At 59.9% G+C, this 16,860-nt stretch overlaps 3 protein-coding genes across 7 annotated transcripts in view; all 3 read right to left on the bottom strand.

Annotated features, from left to right (window-relative positions):
• PFKFB4 (6-phosphofructo-2-kinase/fructose-2,6-biphosphatase 4) overlaps positions 1-9,664 on the bottom strand; it is a 39,306-nt gene extending 29,642 nt beyond the window's left edge. For 4 of the 5 annotated variants that reach the window (XM_068982938.1, XM_068982941.1, XM_068982942.1 and 1 more), the window contains exons 1-3: positions 5,866-5,962; positions 366-482; positions 115-211 (exon numbers count right to left, since the gene is read on the bottom strand). In XM_068982938.1, the coding sequence (XP_068839039.1) occupies positions 115-211; positions 366-482; positions 5,866-5,962 (311 nt within the window). Of the gene's footprint in view, positions 1-114; positions 212-365; positions 483-5,865; positions 5,963-9,600 lie in introns of those variants that run through there. The other variant, XM_068982940.1, reaches the window with a different exon arrangement.
• Positions 9,665-11,167: 1,503 nt separating this feature from the next.
• UCN2 (urocortin 2) lies at positions 11,168-11,506 on the bottom strand. The gene has a single exon (XM_068981632.1). It carries the CDS (start codon positions 11,504-11,506, stop codon positions 11,168-11,170), a length of 339 nt encoding a protein of 112 aa, XP_068837733.1.
• A 1,435-nt stretch (positions 11,507-12,941) lies between these two features.
• COL7A1 (collagen type VII alpha 1 chain) overlaps positions 12,942-16,860 on the bottom strand; it is a 30,323-nt gene continuing 26,404 nt past the window's right edge. The window contains exons 104-117 of the mRNA XM_068983126.1: positions 16,825-16,860; positions 16,506-16,586; positions 16,205-16,258; positions 16,067-16,120; positions 15,930-15,992; positions 15,452-15,514; positions 15,249-15,365; positions 14,989-15,066; positions 14,848-14,901; positions 14,635-14,683; positions 13,936-13,968; positions 13,701-13,787; positions 13,418-13,507; positions 12,942-13,330 (exon numbers count right to left, since the gene is read on the bottom strand). Of these exons, the coding sequence (XP_068839227.1) occupies positions 12,942-13,330; positions 13,418-13,507; positions 13,701-13,787; positions 13,936-13,968; positions 14,635-14,683; positions 14,848-14,901; positions 14,989-15,066; positions 15,249-15,365; positions 15,452-15,514; positions 15,930-15,992; positions 16,067-16,120; positions 16,205-16,258; positions 16,506-16,586; positions 16,825-16,860 (1,248 nt within the window). The remainder of the gene's footprint in view (positions 13,331-13,417; positions 13,508-13,700; positions 13,788-13,935; positions 13,969-14,634; positions 14,684-14,847; positions 14,902-14,988; positions 15,067-15,248; positions 15,366-15,451; positions 15,515-15,929; positions 15,993-16,066; positions 16,121-16,204; positions 16,259-16,505; positions 16,587-16,824) is intronic.

The following is a 16,860-nucleotide window of genomic DNA, read 5'->3' as shown; positions in this document are numbered from 1 at the left end:
GCTCCGTCACAGCCCACGGGGAAGGGCAAGGCCCGGGCTCAGGGAACAGCCTGGTCATCACTAGCAACAGGGCTCCAGGGCCTTCTCCATAAACACGCATAGACACACACTCACTTCCTGATTTTCAGGCCCTCTTCGTTGTCTGGAAGGAAAAACTCAAAAGATTTGTAGGTCTTGACCATGTCCCGGCGATACTGGCCCACGTTGAACTCTGGGGGAAAGGAGAGGCTCCATTGTCACACAACAGCATCCCTTCCAAACACCCGACCTTGACCCACCCCTCTGGCCCCGCTGCAGTCCAGCCTTCTTGCTCCTCCCCGACAGAGACCCCAAGCCCCTCTTGGGAAGCCGAGGCCAAGTCTCACCCCGAGTGGGCACGCCAATCCAGTTCAGGTAGCGAGTCAGCTTCTTGGAGATGTAGGTCTTGCCCCTGGCAGGCAGCCCCACCATGACAATGAGCGTAGGACAGTTGGTCATGCAAACTGAAAGGCAAGGAACACGGTGTCCCATGAGGCCTGGACCCCTCCCAGGGCACCCCTGCCTCTCTGCCCAGGGTTCCTCTGCCTCAGGGCACAGGACTGGCCTCCGATGTGTCTTTCCAGGCTCCTGGCAGCAGAGAGCTTCCTGAGGAGCCCCAGACTCTGGGGTGGGTGCTGGGGTCTCTAACCAAGGCTGGCATGCACCATTCCCCGGGCCTTTCAGACGCCATGGGATCTCACCAGACCTTACCCTGCCCTGCACCACCAGATACAAAGCTGGAGCTGCCACAGGCCTGGCGAAACACCACGGGGGAATTCCCCTAGCAGGCAGGACAGAGCCGATACCAGTCTGTCATCCAGGAACCCGCACCCCTACCCCAAGAGTCATTCAGCATTCCTGCTTGCACAGCATCACTGCTTCCGCATCCCGGGGTGGGGTGGGGGTGGGGGGGGTGGATTTCTCATCTACAAAGCCCAGAAGTTGCTTCTGCAGTGAGTGCTTCCTTCAAGGCACCTGCATGCCCACCCGGTGCACTCTCTCCCTCAACCCAACCCAGTCTGCTCGCTACAACCCGTCACTCGGCGGGGAAGCAGCCTTGCAGTGTCTGAGTCATCTGGGATCCCAAGGTCTGGCAGAGCTGGGTGCTTAAAACCTGTGGGTAGGGAGGGAGAGGGAGGCACCTCAAAATCCACCAGGGTGAGGGCCACAAGGGGCTGAGACCAGAGACACAGGCCAATACCCACAAGGGTGGTCTGGCCGAGAGCCACCCACCGCCATTCCACGTGCCACGCATAAGGCCAGTGGGGCAGAAAGGAGGTGCTGAGGCTGGAGGCAGAGAAGAGTCTGGACCCAGCCCCCCAAGCCCCGGCCACTACGACGGACACCAAGGCGGCAGAAGTGCCAACCTCGCACGACCCAGCTCAGTTTTCAGCGTAGTCTTGCCTCTGGAAGCCTCCCTTTCATCGTCCTCAGGGCCTGGGCCAGGTGAAACCACAGCAGACAGACACATGGACAGATGTGGAGACCCGTCACTGCCCCTCCTTCGCCCACACGCTCTGCAAGTGCTGGGCCCCACCCTTCAACTTGTCTCCCCCGCTGGAGCCAGAGTGCAGAGCCCTCATTGGTAGCCCTGCCTGGTGGTCAGAGTCAGGCAGGCCTGAGTTCCTAACTCTGACACTTACTGTCAACTCTGAGCCTCTGAGTGTGTGCGTGTGCGTGCGTGCGTGCTTAGTCGCTCAGTTGTGTCAGACTCTTTGCGACCCCATGGACTGTAGCCCGCCAGGCTCCGCTGTCCATGGGATTCTCCAGGCAAGAATACTGGAGTGGGTTGCCATGCCCTCCTCCAGGGGATCTTCCCGATCCAGGGATCGAACCCGTGTCTCTGATGTCTCCTGCATTGGCAGGTGAGTTCTTTACCACTAGCAGCACTCGGGAAGCCCGAGCCTCAGTATCGTCATCTGTAAAACGGGATGATAATCCCTCAGCAAGGTCTAGCATTCTCCCCAGGTAAGAGCCGGAACACTTCCAGGAAATTGTGTCTTGTGCCCAGCCTTGGCAGCCTGCCTGGCTAGGGAACAACATGGAGCTCAAGACTGCCCTTGGGACTGGGGGTGAGAAGGCATCTGTTTGTCTCCAGGCAGGCCCTGAAGAGAAGTAAAGAGCCCTGCTTGCCAGCGGGAAGCACTCAGCTGCTCCTATGCAATACCTTTCGGCCAATGGGACCCAAACTGAGTCCCAGGAGTGAGGGGGAGGGGACCCTGCTGACGGTGAGCAAGAGTGAGGAAACTTGCAGAAAAGCCTCAGCATTGGCTAAGGCGAGAGAAAAACAAGTTATGCAAGGCCCTGCATCCTGAGGGCCAGCCCAGTGCTGCTGGAGCCTGGGCTGTTTGCACAATTCCTACCTGGCTGACTCCCAAGCAACTGGAGGCAATACCGTCAGCTACTCACTGCGGGGTAGGGGGAACCTGCACCCACCCTGGTCCCTCTGATGACCAAGGAGCCAGGAGGCTGAGACAAGCGTGGTGCTGGCCAGTGACTACCATTTGGTGGCGTCTCCATGGGGGCAGCCTCAAGTCCCTGGAGGGGGTTCCAGAACTGAGTGCTGACCGGTACCTGCTCCCACTGCCTTGGGCTGGGCTGGGGAAGGGACAGTTCTTTAAATAAAACAAAGCAAACTGGCATTACGGCCCCATTCGGAGGGGACCGAAAGTCATCTGGCCTATCCCTTCCCATGGCTCCGTGAGGGGCTCTCCCATGACCTCAGGGCTGGGGTTCCGCATCCCCTCTTCACAGCTTCCATCTCCTCAGGGACGTCCCTGGCCTCCTCACATACATTTGGCGACAGCGTTCCTCCCCATGTCCCCTGGCCACCTACACAGCCATGGTGGGCAGGCAGGACAGCAGGTCAGGGCTGGGCACAACAGAACCATAAGCTACCCATCACCTCTGTTCCTCAAGATAAGATCCCAAGTAAACACTCAAAAAGAAAAAAACAGAGTACAAGTGTGTTCACAAGAGCTCTGCTTGCAACAGCAGAGCGCCAGGGACGTCCGAGCAGTGGAGAAAGTGCAAACTGAGGCCCCCACGGAGGGGACACACTTGAACCGAGGGCAGGCGGCCCAGGATAGCAGGTGCTTGCTGCTGGAGCTCAGCTCCAGGCCCTCAGGACCTCGACGTTGAGCAGGGCATGTGCGGAAGGAAATCTGAAAATATGCAAGTCAGCTTTTCTCGCAAGTTCCTGTAAATTATCTGTAAACGTACTTAAGGCCACCAGCCAGCCCAAGGAGCCAGGAAGCTGAGACAAGCGTGGTGCTCAACAGTGACTACCACCTGGTGGTGTCTGCAGGGGGCAGCCTCAAGTCCCTGGAGGGGGTTGCAGAACTGAGTCCTGACCTGTATCTGCGTCCACTGCCTTGAGCCGGGCTAGGGAGGGGAGAGTTCTTTAAAACCAAAGAAACTGGCATCAAGGTCCTGTTCGGAGGGAACCGAAAGTCATCTGGCCTTCTGTCCGGGCACACATCAGTTGTGCCCTTACCCAGGAAGTCTTGTACACTTTTGGCTAAGAAAAGGTATCAAATACTGCCCTTTTTGTCATGTTCCCCGAAGCCCGTCTCCATCTCCTACCCCATCTGCCCCCAGAGCTCCTCCAGGTCAGTGAGCAGAAAGATAACAGCTTTTAGGCCTTCCGTGTAGCTTTGGATTTATGAAAAGGAGGCAGAATTGCTAGCGGAGAGTGGGCGGAGGCAGGGACATCCCCCTGCCAACCAGCCTCCGGTGCCCTGAGGAGCTGGACTAGACCCCAGGGACAACCCACTGCACAGCACATCCTCTTCTCTACAAAGCCCTGTGATGGAGTCAGCTTCCACCGACCCCAACCTCAGGTTCCCACCTGTCCTTGTGGTCCTCCAACCTAGTTAGGAGCCCACCAAGCAGAGGGTAAAATGCTGCATGAAACCTAAGCTGCCATCTCCATGCTCATTCACCGCTTACTTCCTCCTTGCTATGAACCCTGGGACCCTAGCCTGGGGCCCAAACCCCCATAACCATCTGCAGGTCTCATCTTTGGCCTCTTGGGTGCCACCGCCTCCTCCAGGAAGGCCTCCTGTGCCGAGTCAGCTCACAGTCCCACACACTGCAACACCCTGAGGCAGTGCCAGGTCGCGAGCCCCTGTGCTCAGGCCAGAGCCACATTTTAGTTGCACACCCAGAGCTGGAGAAATACAGGCCTGCCCCAGGGGCCATGAGACCTGGCAAGTTCCCTCCCGCGGGGCCTCAGCTCCTTTGCCACCTGAAAGGGGGTTGGCACGGAGCTGTTCACTGATGCTTCACTCCCTGAGGGTGAGGGATGGAGAAGCAAAGAAAGAAGGGTGGTGACAAGATACTAAAGTAACTGCTATCACTTATCAAGCACTTATCAAGAGGCTCACAGGGCAAGGCCGTTGACTGTCTCAGTCCCAGAGATAAGGAAGCTGAGCCCTGCAGGGTCAGCTCTGTGCCCAAGGTCACCCAGCTGAGCCACGACACAGTCTGAGCGCTCTTGCCTCCAAAGTCCACCTTCTCACTCCTTTCCCTTTATGAAACAGCAGAGGGCACCCACCAACTCAGGGCAACACAGACCGACTCGAAGCACAAGAGAAAGGGGCCTTGGCCCTCCACACCACCAGAAAAGTCTGGAAGGAGGGTTGGCTAGGGTGAAGCCATGGTCCCTTAGGACTGAATGTTGACTGGAAAGCCACGGCCCCAGAGCTAAAGGCAGGATCACGGTTTCAGCACCCCATCAGGACCGACATCAAAATCAGAGCCAGGACCCCCCAGAATGTCTGATCAAAGCCCCAGCCATGGCCACCCCTACCAGGACCAATAACGTACTAAGAGATATATACACTCCTCCTCCAGGTGGTGTCACATCCTGGCCAAGGCCAAGGCCCCCAGGCCAGCCTGAAAGCAAAACAAGCACCAAGCACTCTCTCTTCTGCTGTCATTCCCAAGCAGAGGTCAGGAGGTAAGGATAGCCCAGCATGTAACACCATCTCCCGACCTCCATTTCCCAACAGGTTTCAGGACCTGGACTAGATGTTCTCTGAGGACCCTGCCAAGTTACAAATTCATTACAATGTTTCAGCAACTCCTAAAATAAATCTTTGTTTTTCCTGGTAATAAAGAAAGCAGTTGCAGACTCATTTAAGGACAAGCAGGCAATCAATGAAATGGAATAAACACCTAGGACCCTAGGGAGGGAACGTGAGCCCCTTAACAATTCTATGATTTTCCAGCACATCTTCTAGATGTTTCCACCCTCCAGTTTTACCACTCACCCACTACCCCACCTGGACGCTTGCACACCCACAGACACAAAGACAGGCCCATATAACAAAGTGGTCTCACTGTCTCTCTCCTGAACACATCTGCACTTTCCTGAAATTGCTCCAAAAACTCGTTTTTAGGCCCAGAGATAGGCTTTCCTCCCACCCTGGCGTCTTTGAAAGTTCTAGGCTCAGAGAGACCGAGCGATTCTCCGAGGGCCAACACAGCGGCAGATCCCAGTCTGACCATTTGGCCCACGCTCTCTGGCCAGCGGAGAGAGCAAGACCGAGGCTCCAAGTCCTTCTGTCCCCGGCCTGAGACGGTGGGGACAGAGTGGTGTGCCAAGGGTCCAGCACCCTTCCCTAGGTGATGGCGGCCAGACGCAGTCCCGCTGAGCCGAGACGCCACACACCTGTACCCGCCTCCTGCTCTGCTACACCTGTCCGAGGCCTCACACCTGTTCCTGCTTCCCTGCCACCAGCCTCGGCAGCCTCACCTGTCTCCGGTTCGCATCTGTGCATATGAGATCAATTCCCATCCCCGTGCACTGCCTTCCCCGCTTCCCCGCGGACCCCGCCTCACCACCGCGCTGGCAGGCGTGCAGAGCGGGCCGTCCATTGCTGTACGGCATCCAGATCTTCTTCAGGGGGTTCTGGGTCAGTTCCCGCGGGGACGCCATCCTGGGGCTTGGATGAGTCCGACTGCGCTGCTGCCAACCCAGCAGCCTGGCCACCTCGGGCCACTCGAGGCCCCGCCCCTCAGCCCCGCCCCTCCCAGAGCCGCGTTGACGCTGGTCCCATTCCCCGCAGGCTCCGCCCCAGGTCGAGTAGGCTCCACCCCAACCGAGGAGGGCCTGGCGTCCGACCACGCATGCCCAGCTCGCCCGAGAGCCCGTTTGAGACCAAGCGGGCCCGCCCTACGTGCCAGGATGGAGGACGCGCATGCCCAGCTCCCCACAGGTTCCGGGCTCGGATGGTACAGGCCCCGCCCTGGATGCCCGAGCCCCGCACACCCGACGCTGATCTGCATACGCCTCACCCACAGCCTCGCCCTGGGCTCCCCAGCGTGCCCCCAGGACACGCGGTTCCCGTTCTGCGCGACCTCAGGACCCTCAGAAGAAGGGGTTTGCATGGGTTGGGGCAGGTCTGCGTGACCCCCAGAACTTGGTCAGGAACAACCTGGAGGCACCTGCGTGACTGGTCACCGGCCCACTGGCACGGTTGTCAACTCTCCCCCTGGCCTTGCATCCCGACCCTCCGAGTCCCGGGACTCTCCACTGCACACAGGAACAACCTGCTCAACCACGTTGAAAAAGCCCATTTATCTCATGGACAGGGACACAGAACAAATCTCAAAACTGACCGTTTCCCTCTTTGCCCTAGCTGCTGGGGAGCTCGGGTTAAACCCCAGCCCACCTGGAGCAGGTAAGTAGGACCAAGCTCCCAGGGGACTCATCCAACTCTGACAGTATCTTCCTTTTCCTTCCAGGACTTCATTTTTACCAACTAAATTTTACATCATTAAGTTTACACACTTGTTCTTTAATGAGCCTCTGCCTCTTCATCAGGAAAACAGAATATGTACTGTCATCGAGGACAAGATTCTGGTATGGATTAAATGTGTCCATGTCTGAGAAATCCGTTCTGAAGCCCAGTAATGCTGTCATTTATTATGTTATTTATCTCCCTCCTGTCTCTAAATATGCAGTGGAGGCAAGAGGCAGGGGAGAGACCCGCGGTTCAGGAACACACCTGGCTCCTTCTCTCCAGTCCTAACTCCTCTGTCTCCTCAGCCCAGCCTCTTAAGCTTTGTACACTTTCTGCCAAGGCCTTAGCTGACACGGCTCCAGTCTGGGTCACACTGCCCTCTAGCGATGTCCTCCACCACATCCCCTGGCAGGACCACTGCATCCCCAAGGCCTCTCTAGCGAACCTGTGCCCGGCTGGGACTCGGGCTGGGGCATGGAGCAAAGGCTCCACCCAGTGCGCCACAGGGGCAGCATGGCTTCCTCTGCCCAACTTGCCACACTCCTGCCTTGAGTCAGTCCTCCAAGTCCCAGCCCAGCCCTTCAAAGCCTGGCAAGGACCTTTCAGATGACTGATGCAGATGTCTCACTCATGTCCCAGGAAGGGAAGGTTAAGGAGGTCCACGTGCTAGAAGCCCACACAGACCTTCCCTGGAAGCAGCTCAAGCTGCCTCCCCAGGGAAGTCCCTGCCTCAGACCTACTCAACACTTCCGCTCTTTTTCAGCCTCCCTCTTCAGTGTCCACCGGCCACCTCCCACCCCGCCTCATGCCCAGCAGCCGGCACACCCACGGGCAGGTCCCGATGAGCGGCATGCCCCTGGTGACCTCCCACCCACTTCCTCCTTCTCCAAAGCCACTCATGCTGTTCCTGACACAGCCCTCCTGTTTGTCTCCTGGCCACTACCAAGGCCATTCTGGGGCCATGCTAGCCTCAGAGACCTTGTCACCACACACCCACACCCTATCCAGCCCCCAGCACTCATTGCAGAGTCTACCTCCTCTAACGTCCACAGACATCCCGTACCTTCTCAGACCTGCCATTCTCCTCCCTAGCCCTCTTGGGAGTGTTAGTCAAAGGTTGGGGATCGGGGACAGCCAGGGTTGGGCAGGAGGCCAGAACCAGGTCTGGGAAGCCAACTCCATGTCCAGAAGTCTGAGTTCGGCTTGCCAGGGAAGCAGTGACTCTGTACCTCCCACTCTTCCCCAAACAGTCCGACTCTGGGTTGACTCAGACACTCCCTCCCAAGTCCCCATACCCAGGGCGAGGCCACATGTCAACAGCAGAAGGAGCCTGAAGCCCCTCCCCACGGCCAGGGTCAGCATCTGCTCTGAGGATATTCCCCATCTCCCCTGCTGTGGCTCCACCTCTCAGACAGGAAGCTGAGGAAGGGAGAAGGGCCCAGAGTCACAGAGTTGCCTGCCCACCGTGCAGGATGGACTCAGCTCAACTGCCAGCCCTCGCGAACCGCACTACACCAACACACCCCACCTCCATACCTGCACTCTTGCACGTTCCCTGTGCTGAAATGCTCTCCTGGCTTTCCGCTCCCTCAGCATCAGCAGGTGTCCAATAGAATAACTGGCCCCTGTGGCTTGCCCTCCTTGGGGCCATTCAAGAGTGAGCCAGCTCTCCTGGCCCAGGGGTGGGAGGTGTGCTGGGATGTTGTGTATGAACACAGCCTGCTCAGCCTCCCCCCTGCTCCACCCGTGACCCTGCCTGGCTTGTGCCAGAGGGCTCCTGTGGTGCCCTGTGCACTGACCACTGGACCTCCTCCCAGTGTCCCATGCTCCAAGCTGCGGGAAGTCCTCAAACTCTTCCCAGTCCCCATATCCGCTGGGCAGTCCTGGCCCAACCACCATGCCACCCTTTGCAGCAGAAAGGCCCAGGGACCTCAGTGCACCCCACACGGACCCACACACCAGTCCGCAAACATATGGTGCGCACATAGTCATGCGTGCACACACACTACCGAGCCCCGTGCCCAGGCCGGTGGCAGTGAGGCCTGCTGCTCTCCTCTGCCTCCCTCCCCCTTTATTCCCTCCTCCTCTCCTCTCTGCGGCCACTGGGAGGTTGGGGAGTTCCCAGGAGTCCCAGTGGCTCTGGCCATTTGTAGCCAAGGATCATCCCGTGTCTCCCTGGGAGCCGAGCTCACACAGGGTGTGAGGTTCCAACTCGCGAGTGGAGAGCCATGTGACCAAGCAGCCCTGGTCTGCACTTGCTGATTCCCGCCTGGCACAGGGCACACAGTAGGTGCTCACAGTGCCTCAGGACCAGCCGGGGCACACAGTCCGAGGTGCTCAGAGAGGTTCGCGATTGGGACAGAGCACACAGTAGGCGCTTAGAGCAGCTCAGGACCTACACAAGGCACACAGTAGTTGCCCTAGAAATGGTGGTTTAAGGGCTAAAATCACATCGTATGAAGAGCTTCCCAAATGAGCCTCTGAACTTTCCCAAGCTGATATGACCCCTGAGGGGGGACCTGGACAAGTATGACCCCTTGGAGGCCAGCAAAGGGTAGAGCTGGAGGCCCTGGGGCAGCTCCAGCGGGTTGTCCCTCCCCCTGGGCTGGAGGAAGCAGCTATTTATAGTTCCCCCCTTGGCCCAGCTCCCTCTCCCCGGTGAGGCGCCAGTGCCCACCCCCTCCCTGCCACTGACAGACCGATGCCCCCTCAGAGTACCCCTAATCCCAGAGAGACCCCCAAAGCTCTCACACCCCCATCTAACACCACCTCCACTTCGCCCATGTCTTTTCCCAGTCCGCTCACCCTCTCCACCCTGCCCGGCGCCTACCCCGTCTGCTGCTCCCTGACCCGGGTTCCGTCGGGGAGCTGCCTCCTTCCATACCTCTGTTCATCCTGCTCCCGAACTGGCCCGGGCCGCCGCCCCCTGCGGCCGGGATTGGGGTGGCCCCGCCCTCCAGGCTCCGGAGAGCACCGCCCCCCCGTGGCTCCGCCTCTCCGCCCCGCCTTGGGCCCGCCCCCCAGGGCTGCTGACAACTATGAGATCTTGGTCAGTGGCCCCCCCAACCCCGCCCCCAGCCCCCACACCCCGGCGGCCACACTTCCGACAGTGCTAACTTTCTCTCCAGCTAGGACCTAGTGTCTGCCCTCGTCTCCAGCCCGAGTCGTCTACACTACCCACAGTTCCTGCCCCATCTGCTGGCAAACCTGGCCACACACTCCAGAAGGCTTGGTCTCATCTCCAAACTCGCCATGGAGATTGGGTTGGGAGATTAGGTCAAACCTGCAGCCTTTCACACCGAGGACAGGTCAGTGAAATCCGGGCGGGGGAAGGGGGTTAGAGGAGCGGCTCTGACTCCGCCCTCCAGTGTGTCACTGCCTGGGGGCACATGACTGTGTGATTCTTGTCTAGCTCATTCTCCAGTCACTATGTTTATTGAGGGATGTTTTTTTTTTTGCGGGCGGGAACCTTCATGTACGTTATTACATCACTCAGTGCTCACAAGAAGCGTGGTGGCATCACTCGGCTTTACGGAGGAGAAAAGAGAAAACCAAGGCTTGGAAAACTGAGGCTCAGGACTGTTCAATGAAGGAGGGGCCAGAACCCCCTCAGCCTGCGCTCCCTTCTCCCCTGAGCCATGTGTGTGCAAGGGCAGAGCCTGGGTACGCAGAGGTGTGGGTAAGACAGCACCTGGGTGTGTGCTGAAAATGCTTCATGCAGATTTGGGGGACAGGCTCCCATTCTCCACAGCCCCCTCACAGGCCCACACCTTGTTCACACACACAAACAGCTGTCAGATACACAGAGACGAGGCTACCCATGCGTATAAACCGCACCCCCCCCCCCCACACACACACTAGGCAAGGCTGCCACAGCCACAGACTTCCCACGTATGAGCGTCCGTCTATGCCTGGAGATGCCCCCATCCGTTTGGACTGGGTGCTGCCTGGGAACCTCCGCCAGCACCTTTCTGTGTGGTGACACGTGGGGGCAGGGCAGACCTCTGGGTCTGGCCTTAGATGGGCGGTTCTCTCCAATGCAGCCATGGTGTCCTGTGTTGAGGTTCCTGTAAGTGGCATTACGGAGCCCCTGTATGATGTGTCTGGAGGCTCTTGACTGTGGGGCCCAGGCATGACCAGACTCCATGTGGCAGTGATCATCCATGGTAGTGTCCAAGCTCTCCAGACATATACCGTAAGTCCGGGGGGCTCCTACTAGGAGTGGCTAGAGTCCATTGGCAACCTGGCTTGGCAACGTGCGTGCTGTCCGCCCACACTGTGACTCTGCGAGGCGCTTTGATATGACTGACTCCATGTGGCGGGGTCCAGATGCGCCGCGGCCCTGCCGATCTCCCCCATGCAGGGTGGCTCCATCCCTGTGACCGCCTCCCTCAGGCTCAGCGGCGGCCGACCTGGGCCAGGATGCGGGCATTGGCAGCAGCCTGCTCCCTCACAGCCCTGGCCCGGGCCTGCTCCAGTAAGATCTGCAGGAGGCCAAGGGGGACGTCCAGCGAGAGGGCGATGCGGGGGCCAGGGTGGGGGTCAGGGCTGGTGCGGCCCGAAGCAGTGGAGGGTACCATGGTGCTGGCTGAGGGGCTCTCCGAGGTCACGGGGCAGGCAGTGGCCTGGGGAAAGTTCTGAGGGAGGAGCTGGAAGCCTGGGGTGGGGGTTGCTGGGACAAGCAGGGTCCTGCCCAATGTCAGGACCATCAGCGTGAGCAGAGCCCACCTGGTCATCGTGTAGTCAGGCTGTAAGGAGAAAACAGGTTCAAGGCAGGGGCTCTGGTTGGCTGTGGCTGATGGATAGAGACAGATGGGAAAAGCAGAGAGAGAGCGGCCAGGCCAGGGTCAGAGGGACAGAAGCAGAGATGAAGGGACAAGGAGAGAGCCAGAGCGACACAGAAAACTGAGACGGACCCAGGCAGAGAAGGGGTCGGCGGGACGGAAACAGTGAGAAAGAGAATGAGACAGAGATGGACAAAGAGATGGAGTGACCCAGAGACAGAAAGCCACAGGTATATCTGGATATGGATGTATTTGAGAGAGAGAGAGAGAGGGCTGCGGGGGGAAGAATAAGAACAAGAAAGGGCAGGGAGAGGGAGAAAGAGATGGAGATGTATCAGAGAGGGATGGAGCAAAACAGAGGGAGAAAAAGAGACAGTGTGATGGAAATAAGGATGCAAAGAGAGACACAGAGGGACCCAAGGGGAGCCTGAGGTTTGCGCGAGAAAGCATGTCACAGATCCAGGGCACAGAAAGGCAGGCAGGAATGCGGGCCCTTGAGGCAAGGAAGCAATCAGAAGTCCCAGGGCGTCTGAGACTCGAGACCTCCACTGCCCCAAACCCCAGATCCACTCTACCCCAACGGTCCGGTCCATCCCCCGACCCCAGGCTCACCAGTAGCAGCCTCCTCTGGGGTGAGCTGTGCCAGGCAGTGCTCCCTTGCACTGGTCTGCTCCTCCACCCGCTTCGGGGCCCATTTATCTGGCTTGAGGCCGCCCCCACCCATGATTCATCCTCTCCTGGGGGGCAGTGAAGGCAAACCCTCAGCCCCTACCCTGTCTTCTTTCTAGGGACAAGTTGGGGACTGAGGGTTACAGGACAGTGACAGGCTGGACAGAGGGACTCTGTACCCACTTGGGATAGCACAGCCGTCCCAGGGAAAACCTGCCCCCCTGACACCCACACCCCCCGCAAACAGTCACGACAGAGGCCTTTTAAAACAGCAGCTTTAATGACCCCCCAGAATCAGCACCATGTCATCACTAGCGTGGGGCAAGGGGCGGGTTGGATTCAGTCCCTTCCGCTCACTGCCCAAAGCCTCCCCAACACTGAGTCATCAGCCGGGGAGGCAGCAGCCACAATGGGGGTCTGTCCACTGGGGGGAAGGCGAGACCCGTGGAACAAGTCACTGAAACGACGGACACGCTCATGCACGCTCACGTGCAGACAGGCCTCTAGCACCAAGGGGGAGGGACGGCAGGGTCCAGCTGAGACACCGACTCCTCCAGGGGATGCTGGACTGGACCTCAGCTCTGGGCAGCACCTGGGTGGGGCAGGCAGGGTTCAGCTGTCTAACCGTACCCAACGCAAGGGCCACAGAGGATGGGGGAGCCGGGGGCACAGTGGGTGTGGGGGCTCTGCCCACAGAAGGGGGTCCTTACTCAGGTCTTTAAGGGAGGGAGCACCGAGGGGTACCGTACTGGGGACTCCTCCCAGAGCCGGGCTTCTCTATCAGCTCTTTGGTCTGAGGCGGGGTCTGTCCCAGGTCCCCCAGTCTGGGGGGGGGTGGCTTCTGAGCCCGGATCCTGACCCTGGACATAATCTGGGCAGGCCCCTCCTGGAATGGAGGTATGCTCGTACCTGTCCCTTGACTGTGGGCCGCCTGGGGCAGGCAGCGGTGCTCACAGGCCTCCCGGGTCCCAAAACGGTTGGCGTTCCCTCCGCAGCCACCGTAGATGAAGGGGTGACAGGCCTTCGTGCCCCCTGCCCCAGCCCGATGATACCAGCGCAGGGTGTAGGCGCTGCAGGAACCCTCATCCAGTGGAAGCGAACAGGGATCTGGGGGTAATGGGGGCAGAGAGGTCAGCCGGGATGGGCTCAGCCTGCCCCTCCCTACGCCCCTCTGAGCCCAGCCCCCTTCCTCACCATGGTCATCCCAAGGAGCTGCGGGGTCCTGGTATTCCTCCTCGGAATACTCAGAGTATTCATACTCATCGTCCTCGGGGGGCACCTGGCCTGCACACACAGTGAGGGGATGCTGTGAGCAGGGCCACTGCGGGGCCCAGTTCGTGTGGCCCAACCCTGGCCTCCCATGCGTGTTCCCTGCGTGTGCCCTCTGCACACGTGGTGTGGGCCCTGCACGCACGAGTGGCCCCATGTGTGTGTGTGCTCCCGTCCCACATGTCCCCCAGGCTGCAGCCATCCTCACCATCCTCCTCTGCGTGGGACACTCGGAGCACAGGCACGGGGTGGAGCTGCGGCCCAGCGGTGTCTGCTGCGTAACTCGGGAGAGGCCCTGGAGCCGGGAGCAGGGGCGTGGGGCCCGGGCGTCAGCCTGGTGGCTGCCCTCGCCAAGCCCCTGCTGAGACGACCCAGGCAATGGGCACAGCAGGGCCTGGCATGAGGCAGGCTCCGGGAGCAGAAAATACCAGAAAACTACTCACGTGATCCAGATGCGATATACTGGCCCTGACAGGCTGGAGGTGGCAGAGAAGGGGACAAGGAGAGAGAGACAATAACAGAGAACCGGAGACAGAGGCGGAAAGAGGCAGGGAGAGAGGCTCACGGCGGGCAGAGGCATACGGAGGGGACAGCAGGAGAGAGTGACAGACGGCGCGGGAGAGGAAGGGAAGCAGACACAGGGAGAGAAAGAAACCAAGGGGGAGAAGCGGACCAAGAGCAAGAGAGAAGAGGGGAACAGGCCAGCCAAAGGCGAGAGAGAGGGAGAGAGGCCAAGGGTCAGGAGCCGGCCGGAATGCAGGAGGACAGGGAGGAGGCAAAGGCGGGAGGAGACGAGCTTCACTCTCTGATGCCCCAAGGGCCCTCAGAGCCCCCGCCCCGCACCCCGGTGCCACATCTGGCCCAAGGATCCGGCTCTGCTCACGCCTCCTCCCCCTCCACACACGGCCATCCTGGGCACCCAGGAGCACATGTGCGCCCACCTCTGCCTGGGTCTCCACTTGGGGGAGTCCTGTCAGCATGTCCGTCCAGAAACACCCATACTTTGTGTATCCATCTGTCTCCACCCGCCTCCATGACTGCTTGCCCCCTGGACGTTCTGGGGGTGCTGCCTGCCTCTGTCTAGGGGTGCGGGGATGCAGTGGGGATGGGACCCAGGAGACTCCAGGCTGGACCCCACTCACCGCAATGCTGACTCATCTCCTGACGCACAAGGCCCCGTATGTCATCCTCCTAGGAGCCCAAGACCACAAGGGTCATGAAGGAACCCAGGGGTCACAGAAGGACAAAGGGTACATGATGCAGGGATCGTGGAGGGACAGTGCAGAGTCAGGGCCCAGGGTCCAGGGGGTCAGGAGAAGGAGGCAGGGCCCCCACCCCACCCCACACACACGCACCGTCAGCGCAGCTTCTCCCTTCTCACCGCGGGGCCCCGCGGGGCCTGGCCGCCCCTGTGGGCGATGGATAGGGCTGGGCTGTGACCTCCGACCTCACAGACACCCCAGCCTTTGAACCCAGTCCCAGGAGTTCCCACTCACCTGCTCCCCTCTCTCTCCAGGGGTTCCAGGGGCCCCGGGGGCGCCCACCACACTCTGTCCAGGGGGACCTCGCTCACCCTGTCAGACACAGGGACTGAGTGAGCGGGGTCAGAGGCGGTGGGGGCAGAAGAAGGACAATGTGGGACCGTAGTTTCAGAGGCTGGGGCAAGGATATTGGGGGAATGGATTGCAGAGCCAGAGGTCAGGGAGGTTGGGGAAGGGTCGGTGAGGTTCAGGGGTCAGGAGTCAGGGCCTCTCACCTTCTGACCCTGCAGTCCTTCAGGGCCTTTGGGACCAATGCTGCCAGGCGGCCCGGGAGGACCACTAGAGCCATCATTGCCCCTGGGACCTGGGAAGCCCCCCACTCCTGGGGGTCCCTGGGGAGGGAGAGACCAGGGTCAGTGATCAGAGCTTCCAGAGACCCCAGGCCCCTCAGTTCGCCATGACCTCAGCCTCCACTTACCCGCTCCCCTTTCTGGCCCTGGTCACCCTTGGGTCCTGGCTGCCCATCGAAACCTCGGTCACCCTGGGAACAAAAAGAGGCACGAGAGTCCCTCTGCCTCGGCCTCCCCAGCTCAGCCCCCATGAGCCCCCAGGCCCCATAGCCACCACCTCGAGTTCCTGTGGCCTACCAGCCAGAGACCCTGAGTCCACCGTGATCCCCAGACCCCGCCCCACCCATTTCCCCTTCACGGACCCTCCAACCTCCCCCTGACCTCGACCACCCTAACCCTCAGCCCTGAGGCATGTACTGCACCACCTCCCACCCCTTAACCCTCAATCCCCACTGTGACCCCAACCCCACTCAGGACCAACCTCAGGACCAACCCCACTCCACCCCGCAGTGTCCCAACCTTCCTCGACCCAAAACCTTCAGGACCTTATCGTGCCGTCCCTGCCCAATCCTAAACCCCACTGTCCAATGTGGAGGGACCCCTTACCTTGGGACCGATCAGGCCCTCCTTCCCAGGGGCCCCTGCCTGCCCTGGAACACCCGGCTCCCCCTGGAGGAGAGAAGACATTAGCCAATTCCTGGCCCACCCATCCGCTCCTCACTCTGGGGGTGCCCCACACTCACCAGCTCGCCTTTGCGTCCTGCCAGCCCTGGGCGGCCCGGGGGACCAGCCTCTCCCTGCAGCAATCAGGTGGAGGGGTCAGCCTTGGGCCCCAGGACCCATAGACCCCACATCCCCCCATTCCCTCATCACCCCTGTACCTTATCTCCCTTCTCTCCATCAAGGCCACAGGCTCCCTTAATTCCCCGTTCACCCTGAAAGAAAAAAGAAGTGAGAAAGTGACCTCCTAGATACCTCACCTATGACCCCTGACCCTGAAACCCCTCTCCAAACTGCCCTTAGGTACTCCAACCTCTGACCTTCCCACCTCTGACCTAATACCTCATGTTCAACCCTAGATACCACAGCATCTGACCCCAGATACCTGATCTCTGACCCCGGATACTTCACCCTCCAACATCAGGTCCTGATTACGGGGGAAAAAACCAGCCCCCTTCCCACCTTGAGGCCCCGGGGACCCATGAAGCCAATATCTCCTTTGTCTCCTCGGACACCAGGGACTCCGTCTTTTCCTGGGGATCCCTGTGGGAAAAGTGTTAATGAGATCAGTGAAGGCTCAAAGGGAATCACTCTGGCTGTGAACATTGTCGGGGGGCCAGAGCCACTGGAAGGGCAGGGTTTTCTGCAGGGACGTGTGAGCCACCACAGGGGTGACTATGAAGGTAGGGTCCCTGGACAACAGGAGAGCGCTGGTTCACTATAAGGTCAAAGGTCACCACACGGGGCTGGGGTCCCTGGTGGGGTGGCAGGGGCACCTTACCGGTTCGCCAGGGATCCCTGGGGCGCCAGGCTCACC

The sequence above is a fragment of the Capricornis sumatraensis genome, chromosome 10, assembly GCF_032405125.1.
Source record: "Capricornis sumatraensis isolate serow.1 chromosome 10, serow.2, whole genome shotgun sequence".
Taxonomy (NCBI): domain Eukaryota; kingdom Metazoa; phylum Chordata; class Mammalia; order Artiodactyla; family Bovidae; genus Capricornis; species Capricornis sumatraensis.
This window is presented reverse-complemented; position numbering and strand designations above follow the sequence as displayed.